At 32.3% G+C, this 24,740-nt stretch overlaps 1 protein-coding gene and 1 non-coding gene across 2 annotated transcripts; both read right to left on the reverse strand.

Annotated features, from left to right (window-relative positions):
• Positions 1 to 307: 307 nt before the first annotated feature.
• Positions 308 to 380, reverse strand: TRNAR-UCU (transfer RNA arginine (anticodon UCU)). The gene has a single exon. It is a non-coding gene; the product is annotated as a tRNA-Arg (tRNA).
• Positions 381 to 22,349: 21,969 nt separating this feature from the next.
• LOC149550589 (gibberellin-regulated protein 5-like) lies at positions 22,350 to 24,160 on the reverse strand. The gene is made up of 4 exons (XM_089793575.1): positions 24,003 to 24,160; positions 23,867 to 23,914; positions 22,777 to 22,810; positions 22,350 to 22,651 (listed from the first exon to the last, which is right to left on the reverse strand). Exons 1-4 carry the CDS (start codon positions 24,066 to 24,068, stop codon positions 22,470 to 22,472), a joined length of 330 nt encoding a protein of 109 aa, XP_089649701.1. The 5' UTR covers positions 24,069 to 24,160; the 3' UTR covers positions 22,350 to 22,469.
• Between the last annotated feature and the right edge of the window lie 580 nt (positions 24,161 to 24,740).

Here is a 24,740-nt window from a genome sequence, read left to right on the forward strand (position 1 = left end):
GGACAATTCAAACAAAACATTTTGATAATTTTCCAAAAGAAAATATTATGATCTTAATATCATATATTAATTCTAACATAAATATTATTTAAAACACTAGTATTTCTTAATTTTACAAATGCTTACAAGACATCATATAATAATAATAACCAAGATTTCTTTGTAAAAGAGAGACATGCCAATATTTATAACTGAAACTATTATAATAACGACTTTGTGAATATAAGATTAAAATATTATAATAAACATTTTATTTCAAAAAAATTATTTAAATCAAAAAAGTGAGCAAAGAAAACTTTTCCAAATGCACGCCCGGTGGGACTCGAACCCACAATCGCCTGATTAGAAGTCAGACGCCTTATCCATTAGGCCACGGGCGCCTTGTTGTTTTCAGACGGTCATATACTTTTATCACTTCAATATTTTGACCCCTCGGACTATTCCGCTTCTAATTCCGTACCTTCGATTTTATACTTACGGCGAATTTCTCTTAATAATCTACATATCCATATTCTATTTTATTCGAAATCTTTTGTTTCTATATTTATGTGTAATTATTGTTGAATTATTATTTTAACATTAAGATTTATATTTTTATTAGAATTAATTGTATATATTTTTTTGACTTTAATATTGTTTATGCAATCAATTTTATTTTTCTAAATAAAAATCTATGTCTTTTTAATTTTAAGAAGTTCTATAGTATTCAAAACAATATTCAGAAGTGAAAAAAATATATCAAAAGTATTATGAAATTGATATTCAAATAATATATAATTTATTAAGACATATAATTTGAAAGTATTGCAATATGTATATTTAGTATCTTTCAATCTTATGAAATTAATGATATTTGTAGATACTTAAAAATGATTAACTCACTTTTATCTAACCACTTCATCATCTCTTTTCATATGTTTTACTAATATTAATTTGATCAATATCCTTTTTTATCTAGAATAATTCAATAAAAAAATTATCTCATTTGAAACATTCCTTCACATTAATGAAATAGTTTTAACTATTTGTTTAGCTAAATTTTATTCACAAATAAATAAATAAATTTAACATTTTTTTTTTTTCATCACGCATAAACAAATTTTAGTTTTTTAATTCTAATTGATATTCCTTACACACATCTGACTCTCATTGAATAAATCTAATTAAATGATCCATGTAGTTGGATAATTAATTCTTGCCATCAATTGACATATTAACTTTAGCCTTAATTTACTCTTATATTTTCATCTATTGATTTTTTAAATTAATCTCATATGTTGATCACTTTTAGGTTCATCTACAATCTTCCATCATTTCAAATTCTTCACAATCTTTAAGCATAGATTTTATAGAAAATTCGTGTGACCATATCATGCTTGTCGTGCTATCAAGGTTATGTTATTGTCACTCTTATGAAAAATACATAAGATGGCACAAGATGAAATCATGTTCATCTTAGATGGTATAATTGTTGGACATTTTTGCTTCATTATATTTATTCCATGCTTTATTGAGTCATTTGAGTGTTGGATTGCATTGCTTCCTATTTTCATATTTCATATATATTCACATAATAGATGAATGAAATCATGAAAGTGAAAAATAAGGGTTTTTTCTTTTTCTAAACTAGAAAGAGACACTTATTGTACTTATTGTAGGTTAGTACTATTGCATTCAGTTTGCACAATTACTGAATTAGTTTGAAATCTATCCACCAATCACAAGTAATGATTTTGGGATAATTAAAATATTTCTAAAGTTTTTTTATTCTTTTATAAATTTTATATTTCGTACAAATTATATGATTGGCTCAACTCATTTCGTGTTATAGGAGCCCCTTTTTTGGTAGTTCTCCATAATGCAATATTTTCAGCTAGATTGAAGGTAAAATAAAAGTTGCATGGTAATTATACACGAAATATTCATGTATTCATGAAACCTTAATGCAAAGTGCAGATAAAATGACACTAAATTAGACTAAACCCAAGAAATCATTGTCAAAATGCAAACTCTACGAACATCTCATGTTTCTCTAATTGCAATCGCTAAGAATGCTCTCAGACCAACATCTCAATGACAGTTCTAGAATGAGAAGTATGCTTAAAATGCAAATCTACTAATATGTATGCAAGATCTAAGATGAAAATGTAAATTACATGCGAGTAACAACTCTTAGAATACTATCAAAATGAACGTGCAATGAGCTAAACATGTGTTAAGATGATAGTAAATAATATGAAAAACAAAGCTAAAATGTTATCAAAATGACATAAACTTACTAGAGTAACAATGCTAATATGCTCAATATGACAACTCTAAATATGCCTATAATGTAGATGTCTAAAACTTGGGTCCCTTTGCTCTTGAATTCTCCTTCTATTTATAGGATTTTAGAAGGGGTTGGGGTAAGAATTTGGGTTTTACCTTTAATTGGTGGATAGAGGTGAAATTGAAAATGTCTCATAAGAGATAAGAAGAGGAGCCCAAAAGTCTTGATTTTGAGGATAAATGTGCATTTCTTTTCAAGTAAAATATTCTCATAAGAGACAAGAGGAGTTCAAAAGTCTTGATTTGAGGATAAATGTTGGTTTTATTTCAACTAAAATGTCTCATAAGAGACAAGAGAAGGAGTCCAAAAGTCTTGATTTGAGGCTAAATGTGGGTTTTATTTCAACTAAAATGTCTCATAAGAAACAAGAGAAGGGGCCCAAAAGTCTTGATTTGAGGCTAATGTGCATTTCTTTTCAACTAAAATGTCTCATAAGAGACAAGAAGAGGAGCCCAAAAGTCTTGATTTGAGGCTAAATGTGGATTTTTCTTTTCAACTAAAATGTCTTAAAAGAGACAAGAGGAGAAGCCCAAAAGTCTTGATTTAAGGCTAATTGTGATTTTTTCTTTTCAACTAAAATATCTCATAGGAGACAAGAGGAGGAGCCCAAAGGTCTTGATTTGAGGCTAAATGTGAATTTTTCTTTTCAACTAAAATGTCTCATAAGAGACAAGAGGAGGAGCCCAAAAGTCTTGATTTGAGGCTAAATGTGGAATTTTCTCAATTCTTTATAATATAATAGGAGGATTTTCATTTTGTGGGGATAAATGGATTTATTAATTTAATAAAAGTTTCATTTATTTTTAAAAGTTTATCTTTTTCCCTCTCCCTTTTGAATTTCATTTTATGATTTTGAATTGTTTTTCTCCTTTTTTGAAGTTGATGTAAGTCTTATTAATTTGATAGATGATTTTATTGATTAATGACCTAATGTAATCCTTAATTTAAAAGTTTGTTGTTTTCTTTTGATTTCCTCCTTAATTTGTGTTGATTGATTGAAATTGTGTAATTTAGGGACCTTTGCCAATTTTTGGGTGTCTACAATAATAGTTGTATTAGTTTTAGTTTCTCTGTGCATAAGTTTTGATTAATCAAATTTACAAAAAATCAAATAAATCTTAATAAATATAATAATAACATGGTCAATTTTTTGTACTCTGTAAAGATTATTTTCATTGAAAGAATATATATATATATATAAGTGAAAAAAATTATATGTGAGACTATATTTACAAGATGTAAAAGCATTAAAGTAAAATTTATTTACAACTACCAATGAGGTAATAAGAGTATAATGAGTTTTAACACTATTCTATTTATTCATTTTAATTATGCTTGGAGAACCTTTTTTTTTTTTTGGTAAACAGCCGAAGCCTTATACTAAAGTAATGAAATAATAAATAATTACAATATTCTGCATTCTGACAGGCACTGGTAGGAAAGAATAGAGAAGAAAACCTCCAGTCTAGCCTAGGACCGAAGTCCTTTATTATACAAAAAATAAAAAGGGCATACACCAATAAGAAAATTAATCAAATAATTTTCATAACATTCTGCATACATTTATACTTTAGTAATTTTAGTGTGATTAATCCACCAACACTCTAAGGAATGCAACCTTGTGTTTGGAGTAAGAGCCCTGATTACATAGGAAACACCACAAGCTAACCACCAAACAATGTTAATTGTTAATCCAAAATTAGAATATAATCAAAGTCCATAATAGTATAATCCAAGAAGGGGATAAACTACAAAAGAGTTGGAGAGATCCGATGTGTAATCCTCTACTGTAAATAAGAGTGACCAAAACTGGCACAAAAACTCGCTCTCCTAAGTTTGATAATAATTGGGTAAAGTTTTTATCTAGATTGATTAATAGGTTAAATTGCAGTGAAATGAGGAAGAAAGTACTCTTTACAGATTTTGAGAAGTGTTCTTATAAATAATAGTTGTACTAATGTTAGCTTTATTATATTGTTACCCGTATTCCATTTTAACTCTGAGATCTTTGTATATAATTAAAAAATCTTGTCTGTCGATGCCAAGTTTTAACCTTGTAATTTGGATTTAGGGTAAAAGTGTGAAGATTATCAAGATATGAAAAGAGATGATAGAATGCAGAATAACAAAGGACATATCGGTCGAGAGCCAAACCAAACCTAATCAAATCATAGTCAAGATAAACTAAATAAAGATATCATATTAATATTGTCAGAATTGTACAGAACAAGCTATCTAGCCCTAATTTCCCAAAAAACTATCTTGGTTGCCTAGATAGAATGCATCAAGTCAACATCTACTAAACTTTATACATTATTTACGATGCTAAGGGAAAATGTAGCCAAATCATACCTAAAACTTTATACATTGTACATACATTGTCAAGGGAAAATACAACCAAGACACACCTAGAAAACTTTAGACTAACTGCAGTAATATCAGCTCGAAGCTATAGTGACAGAAGAAAGAAAAAACCAAAGTGAAGACATAGGTTTCGCCCACAGTCCTGGTTATGCTTCCTAGTTCCATTTCTTAAAGACCATGATAATTTCAGTGGCTTCTTTTAGGTTTTTCACCCTTGAACCCAGAGGAAATTCGTACATGTTCCTAGTCTTGCTTGACCTATCATAGTTGGGTAGGCAGAATTCAGTTGCATCCAAGTCAGAAAAATTCACCTCTGGGTGAATGTAGGCATCAAAAGCATGTAGGTAGTTCGTGAGCTAGTCCCTTGCTAGGTCCTCTATAATAGCTCGCAAACACAATAAAAATTGCACACTTTCCTCCATTCTTGACCATTCTCTATAGAAGAGGATGTTGTCTTGGATAACCAAGCTAGAGCATTTAGGGCTTCTTTCTAGTTCAGGGCTGCCTAACTGATACTCCATATAATCCTCTGACAATGGGATTTTTAGTTTATCGCCAATGTTGAATACTACTTCCTCCAAACCTATCAACCAACTCGGGTCGAAAAGATTGAGGCTCGGTCTAATAATGTCCCATTTTGCTACTCGGCCCTTGTAAGACATCCTATTCATAACCCCAATATATCACTATTGGTTCACCATGAGTATTCATAGTTGAATACCTCTTCCCCCGGGACCTTGCTAACTACCACTCTACTCATGTCATCGATGGGTCAAAACAATTGATTCCATCTTTCCAGCTTAACAGGGCCAGAAAATGCCATTGTTCTACTTTCAAAGATATGGTACAAAAAGATGCTAGTTTCCATAATGGAGAAGCTATATAGTGCCTGATACTAGAAAGGAGGGTTAAAAATGAGGAAACCAAATTTTGAATAGATTTAATATAATATCTAGAGGGAAGGATCTAGAACTACGCAAGGTGACACCATTCATATGTTCTTCGGATGATGATTTCCTTCTCAAAATCATAATTGAACTATCACTTTGAATCATGTTATTCCTGTAAGGCCGATTTTATGCCATCATAGATACGTGAGCCAATATTTGCGTCAATTTGGGAAATCATAAAGCCAAGTATCAAGGGGAATGATTTTAGGAAAGTCTTAGAATAATACATGAACTAGCTATGATTAAATGTTAAGATGTGTTCTCCATCTGTGCCTTTGTTAGCTAGATGATCTGCTTCACTGTCGCCTTCTCTAAATATATGGGATAATCTAACTACTTCAAATCCTTCCAATAATTTTAAAGTTGCTTCCAATTGAGAGTTTATAATCCAGTTTGGATTTTTTCCTTTTCTAAGTGTGTTTAGGACTATCTGGGAGTCTCCTTCAATTATAATTTTCTTAATTCATAGCTTGATACAAATTTTTAGTCCTTCTTCTACTACTTCTAGTTCCACCATGTTATTTGATGTAACTCTCAGAGGTTTTTCTCTTTTTTCTATCTTGTTCCCCATTTCTTCCCTAACTATACATCCTATTCCTACCTTGCTAGGATTGCCTCTGGAGGCCCCATTGAAATTCAGTTTCTTCCAACCTTTCAGGAGTGGTTCCTATTTACATTATTTTCTAGCCATTTTATTGTTCCTCGTGTATGTTAGGGATGGATTGATTAGAATTTTCTATTGTTTTTTGATTTCAGTGTCCCACTCTACAAATGAGCCTTCTTCTATCATCTTTTTTCTTAAGTTGTTAATTACTTCCACTATATTAGCTTCAATTTTATTGTAGAGTGATAGTGTATTTAGCTCTTTGTCTTGAAAGATCCATCTATTTCTCTCTTTCCATATCTCCCATACTAAAATTGTTGGGGTGATGTTCCAAATTTTTCCATATACTTTCCTGTTTGTGTGTTTTGGCCATCTAATTATATGATCTTGCCATTTTTCTGGTAGGGGGCTGACAAATTTAGTTTTGATTAGAGCCAGCTAGATCTAGCACTCCTTCACAAATTTACATTGATATAGGAGGTTCTCTGTAGTTTTTTATTCTTCTTTGCATAAGATACATCTTGATGGACCTTCTAATCCCATTTTTTTAGTTTTGTCCACTGTAAGGATTCTTTTTTGGATGGCTGCCCAAAGGAAGATATTAGCTTTGGGAAGCCTTGCTGGATCCCAACATAGGTTCATTGGGATATTTAAATTTTCTCATCTCTGTGAATTAGTAATTTGTTTATATCCTTCTTTGACTTTATAGTTTCCATCTTTTGATGTTTCCCAAATAAGCCTGTCCTCCCTATTTTTAACTTTGATCAACCAATCTTTCAAAATGTTTTCTAGGGTCTCTTGATCTATCTGATTCAGGCCACAATTGGCTAAGGATTTCCATTCCCAAGAGGTTTCTTTGTGGGTTTGGGTTACTCTAATGTAATCTCTAACTTTAGAGCCCCATCTATTTTTTAAATGAATTATGATATTGTGGGTCAGACCTGAGTTTTCAAGGGGGGGGTATCCATTCTAGGAGTCTTCCCAAAATAACACATTATCACCTTTCCCAATATCCCAAGTTGTATATTTGGTTATGAGGGGACAACACTTCATTAAGAAATTCCAGGTTGTCGAACCTCTGGGGGGGGATTCCTTGTTCTAAATAATGAGGTGCTTTCAGATGCATTGTGGTATTTATTGTATAGAATTCTAGCCCATTTACTATCTCTTTCCTAATACATTCTCCATACTTGTTTTGCTTCTAAAGCTTCATTCTACCATTCTAGGTTTTTAATTCCTAGACCTCCTACTTCGTTGGGTCTGCATATTTTTTCCCATTTGATTAATGCTTCTTTCTTTTTGTCTTCTAAGCCATTCCAAAAGAAGTCTCTAAACTTCTTTTCGATTTTTTGATTTATGTTCTTGGGTAGTTGTAAACATGAGAGTTAATAGAAAGGTAGAGCTGATAATATAGCTTTGATTTTTGTAGCTTTTCCTGCCTTTATTAGCCATTTTCCTTTCCAAGCTTCTGTCTGTTTGTCTATTCTTCCCAAAGTTTGTTCCCAGCCCTGGTTCTTTTTGTTTCCTTTTTCTAGATATATTCCTAGATACTTGAAGGGGAATGTACCCTTTTTAAAACCTAGTTTATTGGAGATAAATCTCTTTCTACTGTAGTGTTTAAGAAAAAGATTTCCAATTTTTTTGCGTTGATTTTTTTACTAGAAGCTTCAGTGTAATTATTGAGGATATTTTTGAAATGGTCTATTTCTTTCTTAGTACTTACTCGGACAAGAATTATGTCATCAGCAAATTGTTGGTGAGTGGTATTTTCCATGTTTTTGGTAAACTTTACTCCTAAGATTTTGCTTTGAAGTTGCATTGTTTTGATTGCTCTTCCAAAGGATTTAGCCATAGTGATGAAAAGAAAAGGGGAAATAGGGTCACCTTGTCTGAGCCTACTAGATATACTAAAGAATCCTTTTGGGGTCCCACTAATGAGGATTGATATTTTAGGGGTTGAGATACATTGAAAGATGATGTTTATCCATTGTTTTGAAAAACCAAAAGCTTTGAGAGTTTTACATAGGAATCTCTAGTCGACTTTATCGTAAGTTTTTTTTATATCTAATTTTAATAACATACATGCTTCATTATTTTTTATTGTTGAATGGATTGTTTCTTGGATGATTGAGATACCATCTAGGATAGATCTCCTAGGTACGAATCCTATTTTTTCTTCTAATATTAACTTAGGGAGAAAATCCTTGAGATGATTAGCTAAGGTTTTGGAGAATACTCTGTATATAGTGTTGCAAAGAGCTATTGGTCTATAGTCTTGATCTAGGGGACATTTTCATCAAAAATTGAAGTATCTCCAAAAATCCAATAATTAGCATCAAGTTAAATTTCTTGGAATTCTAGACCCAACACAACTTGAACGAGCAAAAATGTAGTCCATATGCAAAAATTATGGCCAGTCAAAGGTTGGTCAAACCCCAATCCAGAGGCCATCAAAATGGAAAATTTTCAAACTCCCCAAAATTGATCAAAGTTAGCATCAAATCAAAGGTCTCATCAAGAGCTTTTCGACGATGTTTGTTTCATCAAAAACAGAGCCCATACGCAAAATTTATGCCCGATTGAAGTTTGGGACAATGAACTGGCCCAAAAAAAAAAAATCGACACACGTGGCATAGGGGAAAGGAAATGGTGGTTAGTAGGGTTGAAACCCCAACCTTCAGTCCCCAAAATCTAGCCGATAGCCATTGGACCACTGGTGATCTTCAAAGTTAATATGGTGAATATCCTATTTAAAGGCTAAAACCACCGAATCTGCTTAAAATGGTGGTTGCCGACGGGATTGGAACCCCCGACCAATGGGCAATTAAATTTTTTAACTACCACTGTGCCACTTGTGTGGCTTAGCATATATATAGGTGATGTTTTATTTAACATTAAAACTAAGCCGCTTAACCTTTGTTAAAATAAGGTTATTTTCTTATTTTCTTACCCTAAATTTGCCATGAAGCCAAAACTTCAAAATGGGCTAAAGGGTATTTTCGAAGGGTATTTGTTAAAAAGCTCTATTTTTATATTTTATGTTTATAGCCTTATTTAGGCTATTTTTTTGTATAAAAAGAGGAGTTTAAGGGCCTTTTGGAGGCAGACGAAGAATTCAGAATTTTTGATCTTGGAGAGAATTTTTCTTGGAGGACATTTTTCAATCCTGCATATCAGCATACTATTGTTGTTTTGTTGAGGGAATGATTTGTAACACTGTAACAAATTTTTGGAGTTAATCGGATCGGTCCCCCTATTGGAGCAGGACTTAGAGATGTAGTCCATACCAGACGAACTCTGAGATCAAATGTGTTGTGTCCCTTTCTCTCATTGCTCTTTCTGTCATTTAATTTTGTATTGTTCTTTCTTTTCAATTATGTTAATTTGATTCATTAAAAGTTTTAAATTAACTTTATGTAATTAGTTAACATTCCTTTGTAATATTCCTAGATCCTAATTAGATCAAATTTGGTATCAGAGCTATTATGTGACTAGTATTGTAGATTTGAATGTTGACAAGATCCAGGATTGAGAAAGGAGAAGGAAAACTCAAGGAATACAATCCTAAGATCAGAAAACAAAGGACTAAACCATCATCACAAATGGCAGACGAAGGTGGTGGACAAGTTTTTCAAGATAAGAGTATCCAAAAGACTCTTTAGAATTTACAAACAATGGTAGAAGTTTTGGTACAGGAAAGAAAAGAAAAGATGCAAAGATGTGCATCTCAAAAGGACAAAGGGAAAAAGAAAGGATGTGATCATGGTCCTCCAAACACACCTCCCTCTTCTCCATCTTCTCCCTCTTCTCCTTCTCCTCCCTCTTCTCCTTCTCCCCCCTCTTCTCCTTTTTCTACCCATTATGAGTCTTCTAATATTTTTAAGGGTGGACATAAGCCTCGAATTAAGTTGGATGTAAAGTTTGACTTGCCAAAGTATTGTGGGGAGTTAAATGCTGAGAAATTAGATGATTGGATTCAGCAAGTAGAAGTCTACTATAGAGTTCAAAACCTTGTAGATGATGTTGATAGAATTCAATTAGCCACTCTTCGGTTAGGTGATGTAGCTCTAACTTGGTGGGAGAGTAGGACTCGACATGAAACTTCACAACATGATAAGTTCAATCTATCTTGGTTAGAATTTGTTAGTGCTTTAAAGAAGAAATTCTACCCCCTAGGCCATATGCAACAGTTAATGATGAACTGGCAACATTTTAGGCAAGGGAAAGGTCAAATTGTCTAGGAGTACACCCATGAGTTTCGTAAAAAGGCTATTTCATTAAATGTCCCATTATATACCTAGGACACTTTACTCAAGTATATAGGTGGTCTTCACTCTTACCTAAGACATTCTATTTTGGTTTTGAATCCATGTAATCTAGATGAAGTATGTGTATAGGCTACACATTTAGAATCAAGGGGTAAGGGTACTTTCATTGATAAGGTTGATAAGAAGCCATCTAAGTTTGAGGTAAAGTCCAAAGGCAAAGGAAAGGGTAAAAAGATAGCTACAGTAAAGAAAGAGGGTGAGAAACCCACATGTTCACATTGCAAGAAAGAAGGGCATGATGATTCTAAGTGCTAGAAGTTGCATCCTGAAAAGAGGCTGAAGTGATATGGTGGAAACAAAGGTAAATGAAAGATTGTTGCTATAATTCAACAGGATCTTGGATCTGACTTTGGAGATGAGACAAAGATTGTTGATGTAGGGATCCAAGGTAAAGGAAAAGGTATATCCCTCTCATCAACTACAAATTCTTCTAGCATAAGTGCAAGTACAAGTAAAGAATCTTCTCCTAAGAATGATAAGCAAAGGAATGAATTATTTCACATCCAAGTTATTATCAAGCATACTAAGGTTGATACATTATTTGATATGGGTTCTCAAGTTAATTTGATATCTAAGGAAGTTGTTAAAAAACTTAATTTGACTACAACACCTCATCCAAAACCATATCCTCTTGGATGTGTTTGCGATGATGCATAGTTATAGGTAACTAAGCAATGCAAGTTAAGATTTGTTATCGCTGCAAACTTTTTGGATGAGGTAGAAGCTGATGTAGTCCCTTTAGATATTTGTGGTCTTGTACTTGGGAGTCCCTATTTGTATGACTGACAAGCTATATTCTATAGGGGGGAAAATAAGTATCATCTTTTTAAAGATAAAATTGAATACATTGTACAGGCACATAAGGTTAAGACTAATCTGGCACTAGTTAATGTTGGTCAAATGAAAAGGTTAGTCAAATCTAGTAAGAATTTTGTGTTAATGATTGTAAAAGCCAAAGAAGATGAAACATCTGAGGCATTTAAGGGATGTGATCCAAAACATAAAGCTCAAATAGTCAAAGTTGTTTCCGCTTATCATGACTTGTTTCAGGAACCAAAGGGATTGCCTCCTAAAAGAGAGTTACAGCATGAGATCCAATTGTATCCAGATGTGCCACTTCCTAATATTGGCACATACCATTTATCAGTCTTGCAGAATGAAGAAATCAAGAAGCAAGTTTATGAGCTCATCGAGAAAGGAGTTATATGTCCTAGTACTTCTCCTTGTGGTTCTCCTATTATGTTGATTCCAAAGAAAGATGGAACTTGGAGAATGTGCATTGACTACAGGGCTTTGAACAAGATTACTATAAAAAATAGGTGCCCTCTTCCTAGGATTGATGATTTACTTGATCAGTTAAAACATGCAATTTATTTCACTAAGCTAGACTTACGTAGTGGATATCATCAGATAAGAATTGCAGAAAGTGATATTTGGAAAACTATTTTTAAGACAAAACAGAGACTTTGTGAGTGGTTGGTTATGCCATTCAGGCTTTGTAATGCACTAGCTACATTCATGAGAGTCATGAATGATGTCTTTCATCCTTTTATTAATGATTTTGTCATAGTCTATTTAGATGATATTCTTATATTCAGTAAGTCTTGGGATGGTCATGTAATTCATGTAAAGAAGTACTTGATGTATTGAGAAAAGAAAAACTCTATGTAAAGATGTCAAAATGCAAATTTGCAAAGACATCCTTAGTGTACTTAGGCTATGTAGTAGGAAATGGTCAATTGAAAGTAGACCCTGCGAAGGTCGAATGTATTGTAAAATGGCCTAAGCCAAGTACAATTACAGAAGTCAAGAGCCTTTTAGGTGCAGTTCAATACTAGAGGAAATTCATTGCAAACTTCTCTTATATTGCATCATTGTTGCATGCATTAACCAGTACCAAGGCAACTTTTCAATGGGAGGTCCATAGTAGAAGGCTTTCAACACTTTGAAGGAAAAGTTGAGCACTGCACCAGTTCTAGCTTTACCAGATTTACATTGACCATTTGAGATCGAGACAGATGCAAGTGGGTTTGCCATGGGAGTTGTATTAGGAGGTAAACTAGTCTGCTACCACTCTGAAACATTTCCAATAGTAATTAACTATCCCACTTATGATAAGGAACTTTATGCTTTAGTTCAGAGTGTTAAAAAATGGAAACATTACTTAATGGGAAAAGAAAGTATTTGCGCTCACAATCTAAGTTACAAAAAAGTAGGCACTTTAGGTGGATGGGTTTTCTACAAAAATTTCATTTGGTAATTAAGTATAAGAAGGGTGTCCATAACAAAGTAGCAGATATGCTCTCTAGGCCTCCTGTTATGAATGCTTTGATAATCCTTCATAATAGTTCTATGGTTCATGAAATTTTTCAGGAATAGTATGCTAATGATGGGAACTTTAAGGATATCTATGGAGCTTTAATCCAGGGTAAACATATAGAAGAGAAAGGCTATTATGTATAGAATAACTTATTCTATCACTTGGGAAAGTTATACATTCCTAAAGATGAACAAGCATAGGTAATTCGAGAAGTGCATACCTCTTTGATTGTAAGACATTTCAGAGTAAGTAAAACATTGGCTCAATTGCAAAAATATTGTTATTAGCCTCGTATGCAAGAAACTGTCACTAAGTATATAAAAGGATGTGTAATGTGTGCAACTAGCAAACCAAGTAATAGGAAATTGGGATTGTACACACCATTAATTGTACCATCTCATCCATGGGAAATTGTGTCTATGGACTTTGTGGGAGGTTTACCTATGTCTAGGAAGGGTCATGATTATTTCTATGTAGTAGTTGATCGGTTCAGAAAAATATGTATTTTAATGCCTTGTAAAAAATAGGTCACTGCTGAACTAACAGCACATATGTACTTTCAAAATGTATTGGTTCATTTTGGGTTACCCACTTCCATTGTATTGGATCAAGATTCTCGATTCTTAGGGGAATTTTGGTCAACATTGTGGGGCCTCATGGATACCAAGTTAAATAAAAGTATAGCCTTCCATTCGCAGACCGACGGACAGACAAAGGTAGTGAATAGGACAAACGTGTATCTGCTTAGAGGTTACTGCAGCAAGCATCCTAAGCTGTGGGATGAAAGTTTCACTATGTGCAGCATGCTTACAACCATGCAGCACACTCTTCTACAAAGAGGTCTCCTTTTGAGACTTGTTTTGGTTACTTGCCTAAAACACCAAAGGATTTTGCTTTTAAGAAAGACGACATTATCAATGGACACCATGATGCAGAAAAGGCTTTAAAGTTCATCCAGAAAGTCCAAGCAATCCATCAAGCAGTGGAAGCACAATTGGAGCAGAGCCAAGCAAAATATAAGGCTCGCCATGATAAGCATTGCATCGATCACCATTTCCAAGTTGGTGATAGAGTTTGGTTACATATCAGTAAGTAAAAAATGCAAGGTGAAGGAAGGAAGCTCAAGCCTATCAGGTATGGTCCTTTTGAGATCTTGGAAAAGATCGATACCAATGCTTTCTGCCTTAATCTTCCTCCATACATGCAAATTTACTTAGTTGTCAATGTTAAGAATCTAAAGTTGTATGAGCCTCCAATGATCTTGGATGAAGAAATTAGTGTTCAAGTTCCATCAGTTGATGATCTTTCACTAGAGTATATGTCAAAATTGCTAGAAATGTCAAAACTTCACAAAGAGGACCCATTGAATACCTCCAAGTGGGATTGAAGGGGATGCATCCAAGCAAGGCAAGATGGATGGAGATTGGTAAAGTGAGGGAAATATACCCTCACTTGCTTTCTGAGTAATCCAAACTTTTGGTGGTCTAAAAGCTTCTTAGTAGCGAGGCTTGATCCGGGGGATGTTTTCATCAAAAATTGAAGTATCTCCAAAACTTCAATAATTAGCATCAAGTTAAATTTCTCAAAATTCTAGACCCAACGCAATTCGAATGGGCAAAAATGGAGTCCATATGCAAAAACTATGGTCAGTCAAAGGTTGGTCAAACCCCAATCCAGAGGCCATTAGAATGGCAAAATTTCAAACTCCCTAGAATCAATCAAAGTTGGCATCAGATTGAAGGTCTCGTCAAGAGATTTTTGACTACATTCATTTTTTCGAAAACAAAGCTTGTATGTGAAAGTTATGCCTAATTGAAGTTTGGGATGATGACGTGGCAAAAAAAAAATTGGCACAAGTGGCACGGCGACAAGGAAATGGTGACTGGCAAGGTCGAACCCCTGACCTTTGGTCCCTAAAATCTAATCGGTGGCCATTGGACCACCGGCAATCTTCAAAGTTGATATGGCAGATATCCTATTTAAAGGCTAAAACCATCAAATCCACTCAAAATGGTGGTCACTGGTGGGGTTGGAACCCCTGACTGGTGGGCAGTTAAATTTTTGAACTGCCACCACACCACTTGTGTGGCTTAGCATACATATAGGAGATTTTTTATTTAACATTAAAACTAAGCCGCTTAACCTTTGTTAAAATAAGGTTATTTTGTTATTTTCTTACCCTAAATTCGCCATGAAGCCAAAACTTCAAAAATGGCTAAAGGGTATTTTCGAAGGGATTTGTTAAAAAGCTCTATTTTTTATATTTTATGGTTATAGCCTTATTTAGGCTAATTTTTTGTATAAAAAAGGGAGTTTAGGGGCCTTTTGGAGGCCGACGAAGAATTAAAAATTTCTAAGCTTGGAGAGAATTTTTCTTGGAGGACATTTTTTAGTCTCGCACATTAGCGTGTTGTTGTTGTGCTATTGAGGGAATGGTTTGTAACAATATACCATATTTTTGGAGTTAATCGGATCGGTCCCCCTATTGGAGCAGGACTCAGAGACGTAGTCCATACCGGACAAACTCCAAGATCAAATGTGTTGTGTCCCTTTCTCTCATTGCTCTTTCTGCCATTTAATTTTGTGTTGTTCTTTCTTTTCAATTACGTTAATTTGATTCATTAAAAGTTTTAAATTAAATTTATGTAATTAGTTAGCATTCCTCTATAATAGTCCCAGATCCTAATCAGATCAAATCTCATGGTTCTTCACTCTCTTTTTTCTTGGGTATAAGAGTCAAGAAGGTGTGATTGATTTTTGCTAGAAAGGTTCCTCCATTCCTAGATGCTTCCAATGCTTTCCATAAATCTTCTCCTATTATATCCCAACATTGTTGAAAGAAGAAAGCTTGAAATCTATCAGGTCCAGGTGATTTGTCTGGATTTATATTAAAGAGAGTTATTTTGATTTCCTGCAATGTGAATGGTTTATTGAGTATTTTGTTATCGTTAGGTGAAATTATCTTGGGTATAGTTTTCAACATTTCTTCTTGTTTTAATCTATTAGAAGTTTCATAATTATTGAGGATATCTTAAAAATATTCCACAAAAAAAATTGCTATATTGTCTAGATTTTTAGTAAGTATGCCTTGCTTGTTTTTTATTTTTGATATATTATTATAGTCCCTGTGGTGTGAGGTGCTATGATGAAAGAATTTTGTGCTATGGTCTCCTCCTACCAGCCATTTTTCTCTATATTTTTGCTTCCAATACACTTCTTCTTTAGCCAATATTTCTTCTTGTTTTAATAAGTATTATTTTTCTAGTTGGTAGGTTTCATTATTCATTCCTTTTTTAATAACTTATTTGTTTAATTTTTCCAATTTCTCTTCTATATCTAACTTTTCTTTAAATATGTTTTTGAATTGTGAATTATTCCATTTTAGTATCTTTTCTTTTATACGAGCTTAAGTTTGGATACAAAGCAGAACATTTTAGAACGCTGAAAATTTTCTTCTTGCCACCAGTTTTTTATATTATTCATGAATTTTTTATTAGTGACCCACATCTTTTCACATTTGAATGGGTTTCTACTGGGTTTGGTTTGTTCCTTGATTTCGATTTTGACCAGAAAATGATATGATCCTACCATAGGTAGAATTTCTGCCTTGATCTCTCTATTTAGGTTGCTTAATTCTCCTTTAAAGAAAAATTTGTCCAATCTTTCTGTTATGTAGCTAAAATCTTTTGTTCTATTACTCCAAGTATACACCTCATTAGATGTTGGGATGTCAATGAGATGGTTCTGATCTGTCCATTCTCTGAAATCTTCTGTAGCTCTAGACATTGTTCTAGCCCCACCATATTTTTAATCTCTGTTTAAGATTGCATTAAAGTTTCCCCCAATAATGATGTTCTCTTCCTGTAATTTGTTGAGATAGGTGTTGATCTTGCTCGAGACTGTTAATTTATCTGTTATTTGCATAGGTCCATAGACATTAATTACTATCATCTATAAGTTCATCTTAGTGCTGGAAACTCTGCTTCCCATCCAATTTGAGTGTGAAATGATGTCTTCTATATTAACTTTTCGGTCATTCCAGATAATTCCCAATCCTCCTAAGGCTCCCTGAGATAGTTTAAATTTTGATTTCCAGATTCCTAGTTTTTGTCCTAATCTTAGACAACCTTCTTTGCTTAATTTTGTTTCTTGAATTAGTAGAATCTATATATTAAATATTTTTAGGTTATGCTTCAATAAGAATTTCTTGCTAGGGGCATTTAGGCCCCTAGCATTCCATGTAGTGATTTTCATTATTCCTTGGGAAGGTTCTTCCCGTTCCTGCCTTGTAGGATTTCTATTATTTTGGTTTGTTCCTTTACCTATCCTACTACTTCCCTTAACTCTTTCAATGATTTTCATCCTCATTTCTGTTTTGGTTTTCCACAGATGGGTGTCTTTATGCCTTCCTGATTCATTACTTTACTCAAGTTTTCCAAATTTGTTTGATTGATTACTCTTTCTATAGTTTTAGATTCTTCTATTGTCTGTTTATCCTCTATTAAGATTTCTTCGATAAGTTGGTTACTTATTTGGTCCTCTTTTGCTTCTAGATCTTGCCCTTCTTCCTCCAGTCTTTTTTCTATTTTTTTGTTCTTCCTAGTGGTGCTTTCCACCAAAGGTCCATAGTCCTCCCATATTTCCTCTTCTTGATTTTCTTGCTTTTCTTTTTGCATGCTTGTTTGCTTATCAATCTATTCTATTTCTGATGTCATTTTTCCTATATCTATCTCCTTTCTAGATTCCTATGTGTCCTGATTGAACATATCCTTTCCATTACTTGGTGTCCACTAGAATTTATAGCTCTTCTTTTTTTCTTTTTTTCTAATAGTTATATTACTCCATTGTGTTGAACCTGTTGGTGGGATACTTGGACTCTTTTCTTTCTTCTTCATTGTTTGATCTTGTTCTTGATTTATTTCTTGATTTGGTTCAATTTCTCTACAAAACCCTATTTCTAACTGATTATTACAAATCTCTTCCTCTATTGGTTTAAATTGTATATTGCTACTATTTGGTATTTCCTCCTCTACATCTGTCTTCAAAAATCCCTTACATTTGTGTATTGTATGATTAGCTTCTGCTATGATACACTAGTCTTCCAGATCATTCTATAATAGCAAGATCTCATGAGTGAGCATCTTTAGTTTTTTGACATTGATCTCTATCTCATCTATTGAGTCCATCTCTATTTTGTAGTCCTAACATTTTCTGTATTTTTCTAATGAATGTTGATAATTTGTTTTTGTCATCCATTGGTATTCTGCCTCTTTTTTCCTTTTTGAATTCTCCATTTGAGTCCCTTGGGCTATATCTGCTTTCTCCATGTCTTTATTTCTATCCTTCTCTAGTATTCTTTTTGCCCTGTTTTCCTCTATTTTTTTATCCTTTTTCCTACCTACCCTTTGTATTTTCTTAATGTTATTTTCGATAGTAGTACTATTAACGTTTGTTCCTATAATATTATTGATTTCTCCTGTATATTCAGTGAATGTTAGTTTGTATATTGATCTATTTGTTATGATTTTCTTGTTTATGGAGTTGTTTTAATTAGTTTTAACGAAAAATCTTATTTTTCTTGTTTTGTATTTACTTGATTCAAATCCTATTAAAGTTCCTAGAGATTGACCTATTCTTTTAATAATGTGGTTTTCATTTAATTCTGATGGTATGTTTGCATATTTCATCCATTTGATTGCCTATTTATGATTGTTATAATTTTCATTGAAATTTCGCTTCCATGCTATGAAATCTATATGATGCCCTTTGTAATAACAATTTGATAATTCTAAAAGTTCATTTCTAGAATCTATATCCTGACATTGCATAAACCAATAATGCTTAGTATGGGATATTATGTTACTTACCTTTGCTTTATAGATTTTTAGCTAGGTTCCATTCTAGATTGGTTCTAAATTTGTCTGGACAGTTCCAATATGCATAAATACCTTTTTCTACACATTCCTTCCATTTTGCTTCACTTTCTATGTTGTTGATGATTATAGTATCAGCATTGTCTCTTTCTACAGAGTCACTTTGTTTAGGGTATCTTTCATCACTCAATTTTCTTGATATATTTTGCATCTTCCGATGGGGTGGAATGTATGCTGACCAGGGCCATGGTTTGGTTTCCCTCTGAATCAATTCTAGATGCTTGGATATCTAGGTGGGCTATTTTGAATGCTTATTGTATTGGCTTTGCTTCAACGGAGATTTTTATTTTTCTCTACTAGGGTATTTGGTTTTATTGAAAAGACCGCTTGATTTTTAAGCCAGTGGTTTATATCTTTGCTCCCTCTATATGGTTTTCAATTTTGGTTTTTGTTTTTTTGTCTAGGCTTCTTTCTGTTTACAATGGTCTTCCATTCATGTTCATTCGTGTTATTCTGAGACTTGTGAATGACTGCATTGTGTTATGTGTGAAGCCGAATTAGGGTTTCAAATCCTTTCAATTTTTTGTTGTTCTATGGTTTTGTTGATTTTCTTAGATCTTGGCAGGTTAACCATGTCTTGGAATGAATTTTTCTTCTGATCGCCATCTGTGAGTGCTTGGAATTTGTTACTGATTGGAATGTAAGGGTGTGCTTGTCTTCATCTCAGTTCATTTGCTAGTAATATTGCATTGTTCGGACAGCTCTGTTTTACTACATTGCCTCTATCGCAGGAGGGTTTCTTATTTGTGCGAAAATTATTTTCGCAATAGACTATTCCTTTTGCTTTCTCTGCTTTTCTCGCCATTTTCTTTTTTGCTTAGAGAACTTATTAATTATATAAATGTTTTTTCCATTTTCCACATTAATTATTTTTTGATTTTCTAATATTTGAATTAGATTAAATTAAATTTATTATAAATTTATTTTAAAAATTACAATTTGTATTCAATACTTACAAATACAATTAATAACAATAAGGCAAGTACATGCCATTATGTAGCACTTGTTGCATTTGTCGTAGGCTATACTATTGCAATTAGTTGTACTTAACTAGTTATTAAACTTTTGTATCTCACCCAATAAGATGTAAGTATTTTTCATTTCAATTTAAAGTTTTAATTTTTGTAATGTTTGTTTATGAGATTTTTATTTTTTTAAATTTATGAATTTATTTTACTTAAATTTGATTGGCTTATAAATTTGGGTCTTATAGGAGCCAATTTTGAGGAAGCAAAATATTTTGTTATGTAAAATTATTAAATAAATAATATGTTACACAATTATTTTAATAACATGTTTTTCTTTTATAATAACTTGTGATTATATTTTATGAATAATATTTTATATAATATTTTTTAGTTTAAATAAAATATTAATACTTTAAGATACAACTTAATTAGTTATAATAGTACGATCACATTTATATTTAATTATAAATTAATTTTAATTATACAATTTTATTTAAAATATTATTTTCTAAATTAAAAATTAGATTGTTAATATAAAAGTATAATTTTAAAGAAATTAAAAATTAATCAAATTTACAATATTAATTTAATATTATTAAAAAATTATCAAATTTTTAACTTTACTACTCTATCTAAATAAGCTATTATAAATTACAACAAATACATACCACTATGTGGCACTTGTTAATTCTTGATCTCATCTTTCATTTCATTGCTAGGTAGTTTTTCCTTACACTAAAGGTGTCTAATGATAATTTTTTGGGGAACTTCAAGATACAAGTCAAGTCAATAGTCAAATGTCTAAAGTTAAAAGTGTCAAAGACTAGCCCTATGATAAAAATGGAAGGAGCAATTTGTTAAATATTGTTTAAAGTTTTAGGAAAGAAATTAGAACTAGACCTATACTTATGATGTGCTATTTGAAGAAATGGGGTTTGAAGAAAAATATAAGGTTTCTAAGGAGGGTCTTGATATGAAGGTCATTAGATCCGATCATAACATTTTTGAGATCTATCCACCTATTGGATTTAATGACATCTAGATAAATATAACGAAAGTTGAAATGTTTAGATTATCTTGAAATCATAACTTGGCCTATATGAAATGTTGTAGATCTATGTACTTGCACCTAGACAAGTTTTTTTTCTTGTGAGTTATGCTTTGGCATATGACACCTTTTGTATTAATAATCTATACTAGATTTTTAAAAAACTTAAAAGTCCAAACTATAAAATCAATAAGGATTTTGTGAAGAAATGACCTTAAATGGTATCATACATTGATAAAGATACATTGTGAATAATTACTTTAAAGGGCTATAGATCAACCAAAGGCCAATGTTAGATATTCCTTGCTCAAGGGACAATTTTCTCTTTCCTCTTTTTTAAATGTTATTTTTCACTAAGGATATCTTACAAGTTTAACAAAATGACAAATATGAAAAATACTTTCTAGTTAGTTTGATTATCCTTTACTTTTTATTCCTAGCTAAATTTTAAAATGGTATAGAAGTACTAAGTGACCATTCAAAACATCCAATTTTTTTTACTAATTTGTCTTTTAGATGAAGAGAATTGGGAGGAGGGATTCTATTACTAAATTCATTATGCTTGCATATCATTAGTGTGTTGGTGTTCCATATGATTGTGTTATTTGTTGATTTGTGTCTAAGTGTCATCTATTTCTATAAAAATGTATTGTATGATATATTCATCTATATTTGTATTAAATGATTACTTTTGGGTACATTATGCATTTCACACATTCAAGAATTTTGCATTATCAAAATTATAAATTAAATTGAAGAAAATTAATTGTAAGTGTTTAAAATTGTTTGTGGACCCTAGATATAGAAATAGATGTGTTGTTCTAATAATGAAGGTCCTCATTATATGTGATAGCCAATAATTGTGTTTATACATGTCTTCTTGTATTTCTAAATACAACTTAGTTCATTCCTTTAAACAAATATTTATTAAATTTTAAATCTATCCATTAGTAAACTATTGGTGACAAATTAGTGTCTCTATATGAGAAATGATGGATAAAAACTAATTTGGGCAAAAGAATAGAGTGTGCGATTCTATTTAAGATAGAGAGTTTGGTGCAAAGAAGAATGGGGATTGGAGGTAGAGATTTTTAGATGTGAACATACACATAATGGTATCAAGAGTGAGTTGAATAAAATGATATAAAAATGTATGCAATGGTATTTTTAATAAGAGTGCACAATTCTACTTAGGAGACAAAATGTGGTACATCTACATATGACATGTCACAAAAATGGCGATCGTAAGTGGGATGAAATTATTGTTAAATAAAATATTCAAAAATAGATATAATTGTACTCTATTAAAGTACTTTTATTTCTTAGATTCTTAAATCTTTATATTTTAGAAGATTGTAAACCTTTCTCATGTATGTGAATAGAAGCTACTTATAAATTAGTTATATGCCTATTCAAATTTTTATAGTCCATCATATAATAACTGAAGTATCAATATAATCCACTTTGAAAAAATAAAATATTATACATTATTCAAATTAAACCCATTTTGCAGAAATGTCACAATCTTTTTTTATTATATATATGTGAAATCCAGACATAAATATTGGCATAATATAAATACCAAAGTTATACATTAGAAGATCCAAATTTTGCAAGCAAATAATTCAAGGGCATTTGGGGCCTCCTCTTTTGGTCTTCCAGTTGTTGTAGCATGGGCAGAGCTGCTTGTTTCCGTATGTTCCTGGGGGAACACAAAGACACTTGGCACAGCATTTGTTGCAGAAAAACAAGCAGGGCTTTTTGTATGCCGTGGCAGAGCACCTTGATGAGCACTTTGGAGAGCACTCTGAAGAAAAAATAACACGCAATTTTCATAAACTTACAGTATTTAAAACATATTTCATATGCACATCACAAGTAAAAATCAAAATAGCCATAACTAAAGCTGCATGGAGAAGTTAAAGTTCATACCTGCAGGTTTAAGGCTGCCTTGTCTGCTCCCATACTGCATTTAGTACACATTGAACTCTATTAGTCTTCTTTTCTTAGAAAATATTTATTTTCTAGTTTCTTTTATACAGCTAGGCATCATATCTTATGATCTATCTTTCAAATTTATGGTCAAGATTTACAATGAAAGAGTTAATATCAAAAAGATCAAAAAGATTTGAAAATTGCTAATAATTATAATTATTATATTCTTGATTTTAAAAACTGATAGTATAGCAATCAGTTATTAAAACACATTTGTTATTGCATTCATCCAATCAAATTGATGGTATAATAGACGTCATCAGAAATCACTCATTCTTTCATTCATCCAGTCAAATCAAAATCAATGATATAATAGAGGTCATCATAACTCACCCATTCATTCATTCATCCAATCAAATCAATCATAATCACTCATTCTTTCATTCATTCAATCAAATCAGTGGTATAATAGAGGTTATCAAAACTCACCCATTCATTTGTTCATCAAATCAAATCAATCATGTGATATCAATGGTATAATAGAGGTCATCAAAACTCACCCATTCATTCGTTCATCAAATCAAATCAATCATGTAATATCAATGGTATAATAGAGGTCATCAAAACTCATCCATTCATTTGTTCATCCAATGAAATCAATTGTATAATATCAATGGTATAATAGAGGTCATCAAAACTCACCTATTCATTCATTCATCCAATCAAATCAATCGTATAATAGATTCATTAAAATTCACTCATTCATTCATTCATCTAATCAGATACATAGTAATAGACATTACCAAAACTCATTCATTCAATCAATCAAACTTATAATAGACATCAGTTAAACTCTTTATTTATTTAGTCATCCTATAAAACTGATGATATAACAGGTCTAGGTAAAATCCACCATTCATTCATAAGATCAAATTAAAACTCACTCATTCATTCATCCAATCAACATTATTAAAATTCACTTAATCTTTCATTCACCCAATCAATATAAAAAAGACCCATGCCTACAAAACCACAATGTATATCTAAAATCTGTAAAACAACCATTTAATTAAAGAAGTGAACTTACGGGATAAGCTACAAGGGACTGCTCGTCAGTCTGCGAAACAGCATTTGCCTGCAAAACCAGCCATAACATATGTCAAAACAAATCTATGAAACCCTTTAGGAATAACTATCAAGAATCTCTTGTCATAAATAGATACCTGGCTTTCCCATAATATGCAGAGCAGCAAAAGGACTGTAATGGAGATAACCAAAAATCTCGCCATTACACAGATAAACAACTCAAGCAATCTTCCCCACCAGACAAAAAAGAAAGCAGTTAAGTTTTACCAAAAAACTTGATGATATCCTGAAATCTATGAAGAGCTTTATAGATGGATTGGAAGGAATGAATGATTGAGGCATAGCACGTTGTTGTCTTTTCAGTTACATGTGAAGAAGCTGACGAAGAAAGAGAAAGAGTACAAGTATTCACATGGTCCACCATGTGCATTGCAATGCATGATTGAAGCTTCAAGACATCAATGATTCAGACAGGAGCATTGTGCAATTGCTGGTTTAGACAAACAGTACAGGAGAGGTGCTTTTAAGCTCACATGCCTTTTGTTCTTTAGCGATGATGCACTTTGTAGGACACTTTGTCTACATCTGAAAATGTCATGGGATTCAGTTGATCAACGTGCTGTTGGCAGTTGGAAATTGCAATCTTGTAAGTTACTCAACTGTCATTTTGGAGTTTAATTTTGACAGAAAAGCAGGTAGAAAGTCATTCCAGTGCATTATCTTCTTTGCTAAGAGACAAGATTTCATCACCAATAGTATCTCTACATTAAAGGCCTGAAAGATAACCTGTTTTGGTGTTATAGTACAGATTCCTTTTTGAAATTTATTAATGTTTGTGTTTAGTGGGATATCTATCAATCACTAGCATATCTATC

Source organism: Cupressus sempervirens, chromosome 7, assembly GCF_028749045.1.
Source record: "Cupressus sempervirens isolate cs-2001-9-10 chromosome 7, ASM2874904v1, whole genome shotgun sequence".
Classification (NCBI taxonomy): Eukaryota; Viridiplantae; Streptophyta; class Pinopsida; order Cupressales; family Cupressaceae; genus Cupressus; species Cupressus sempervirens.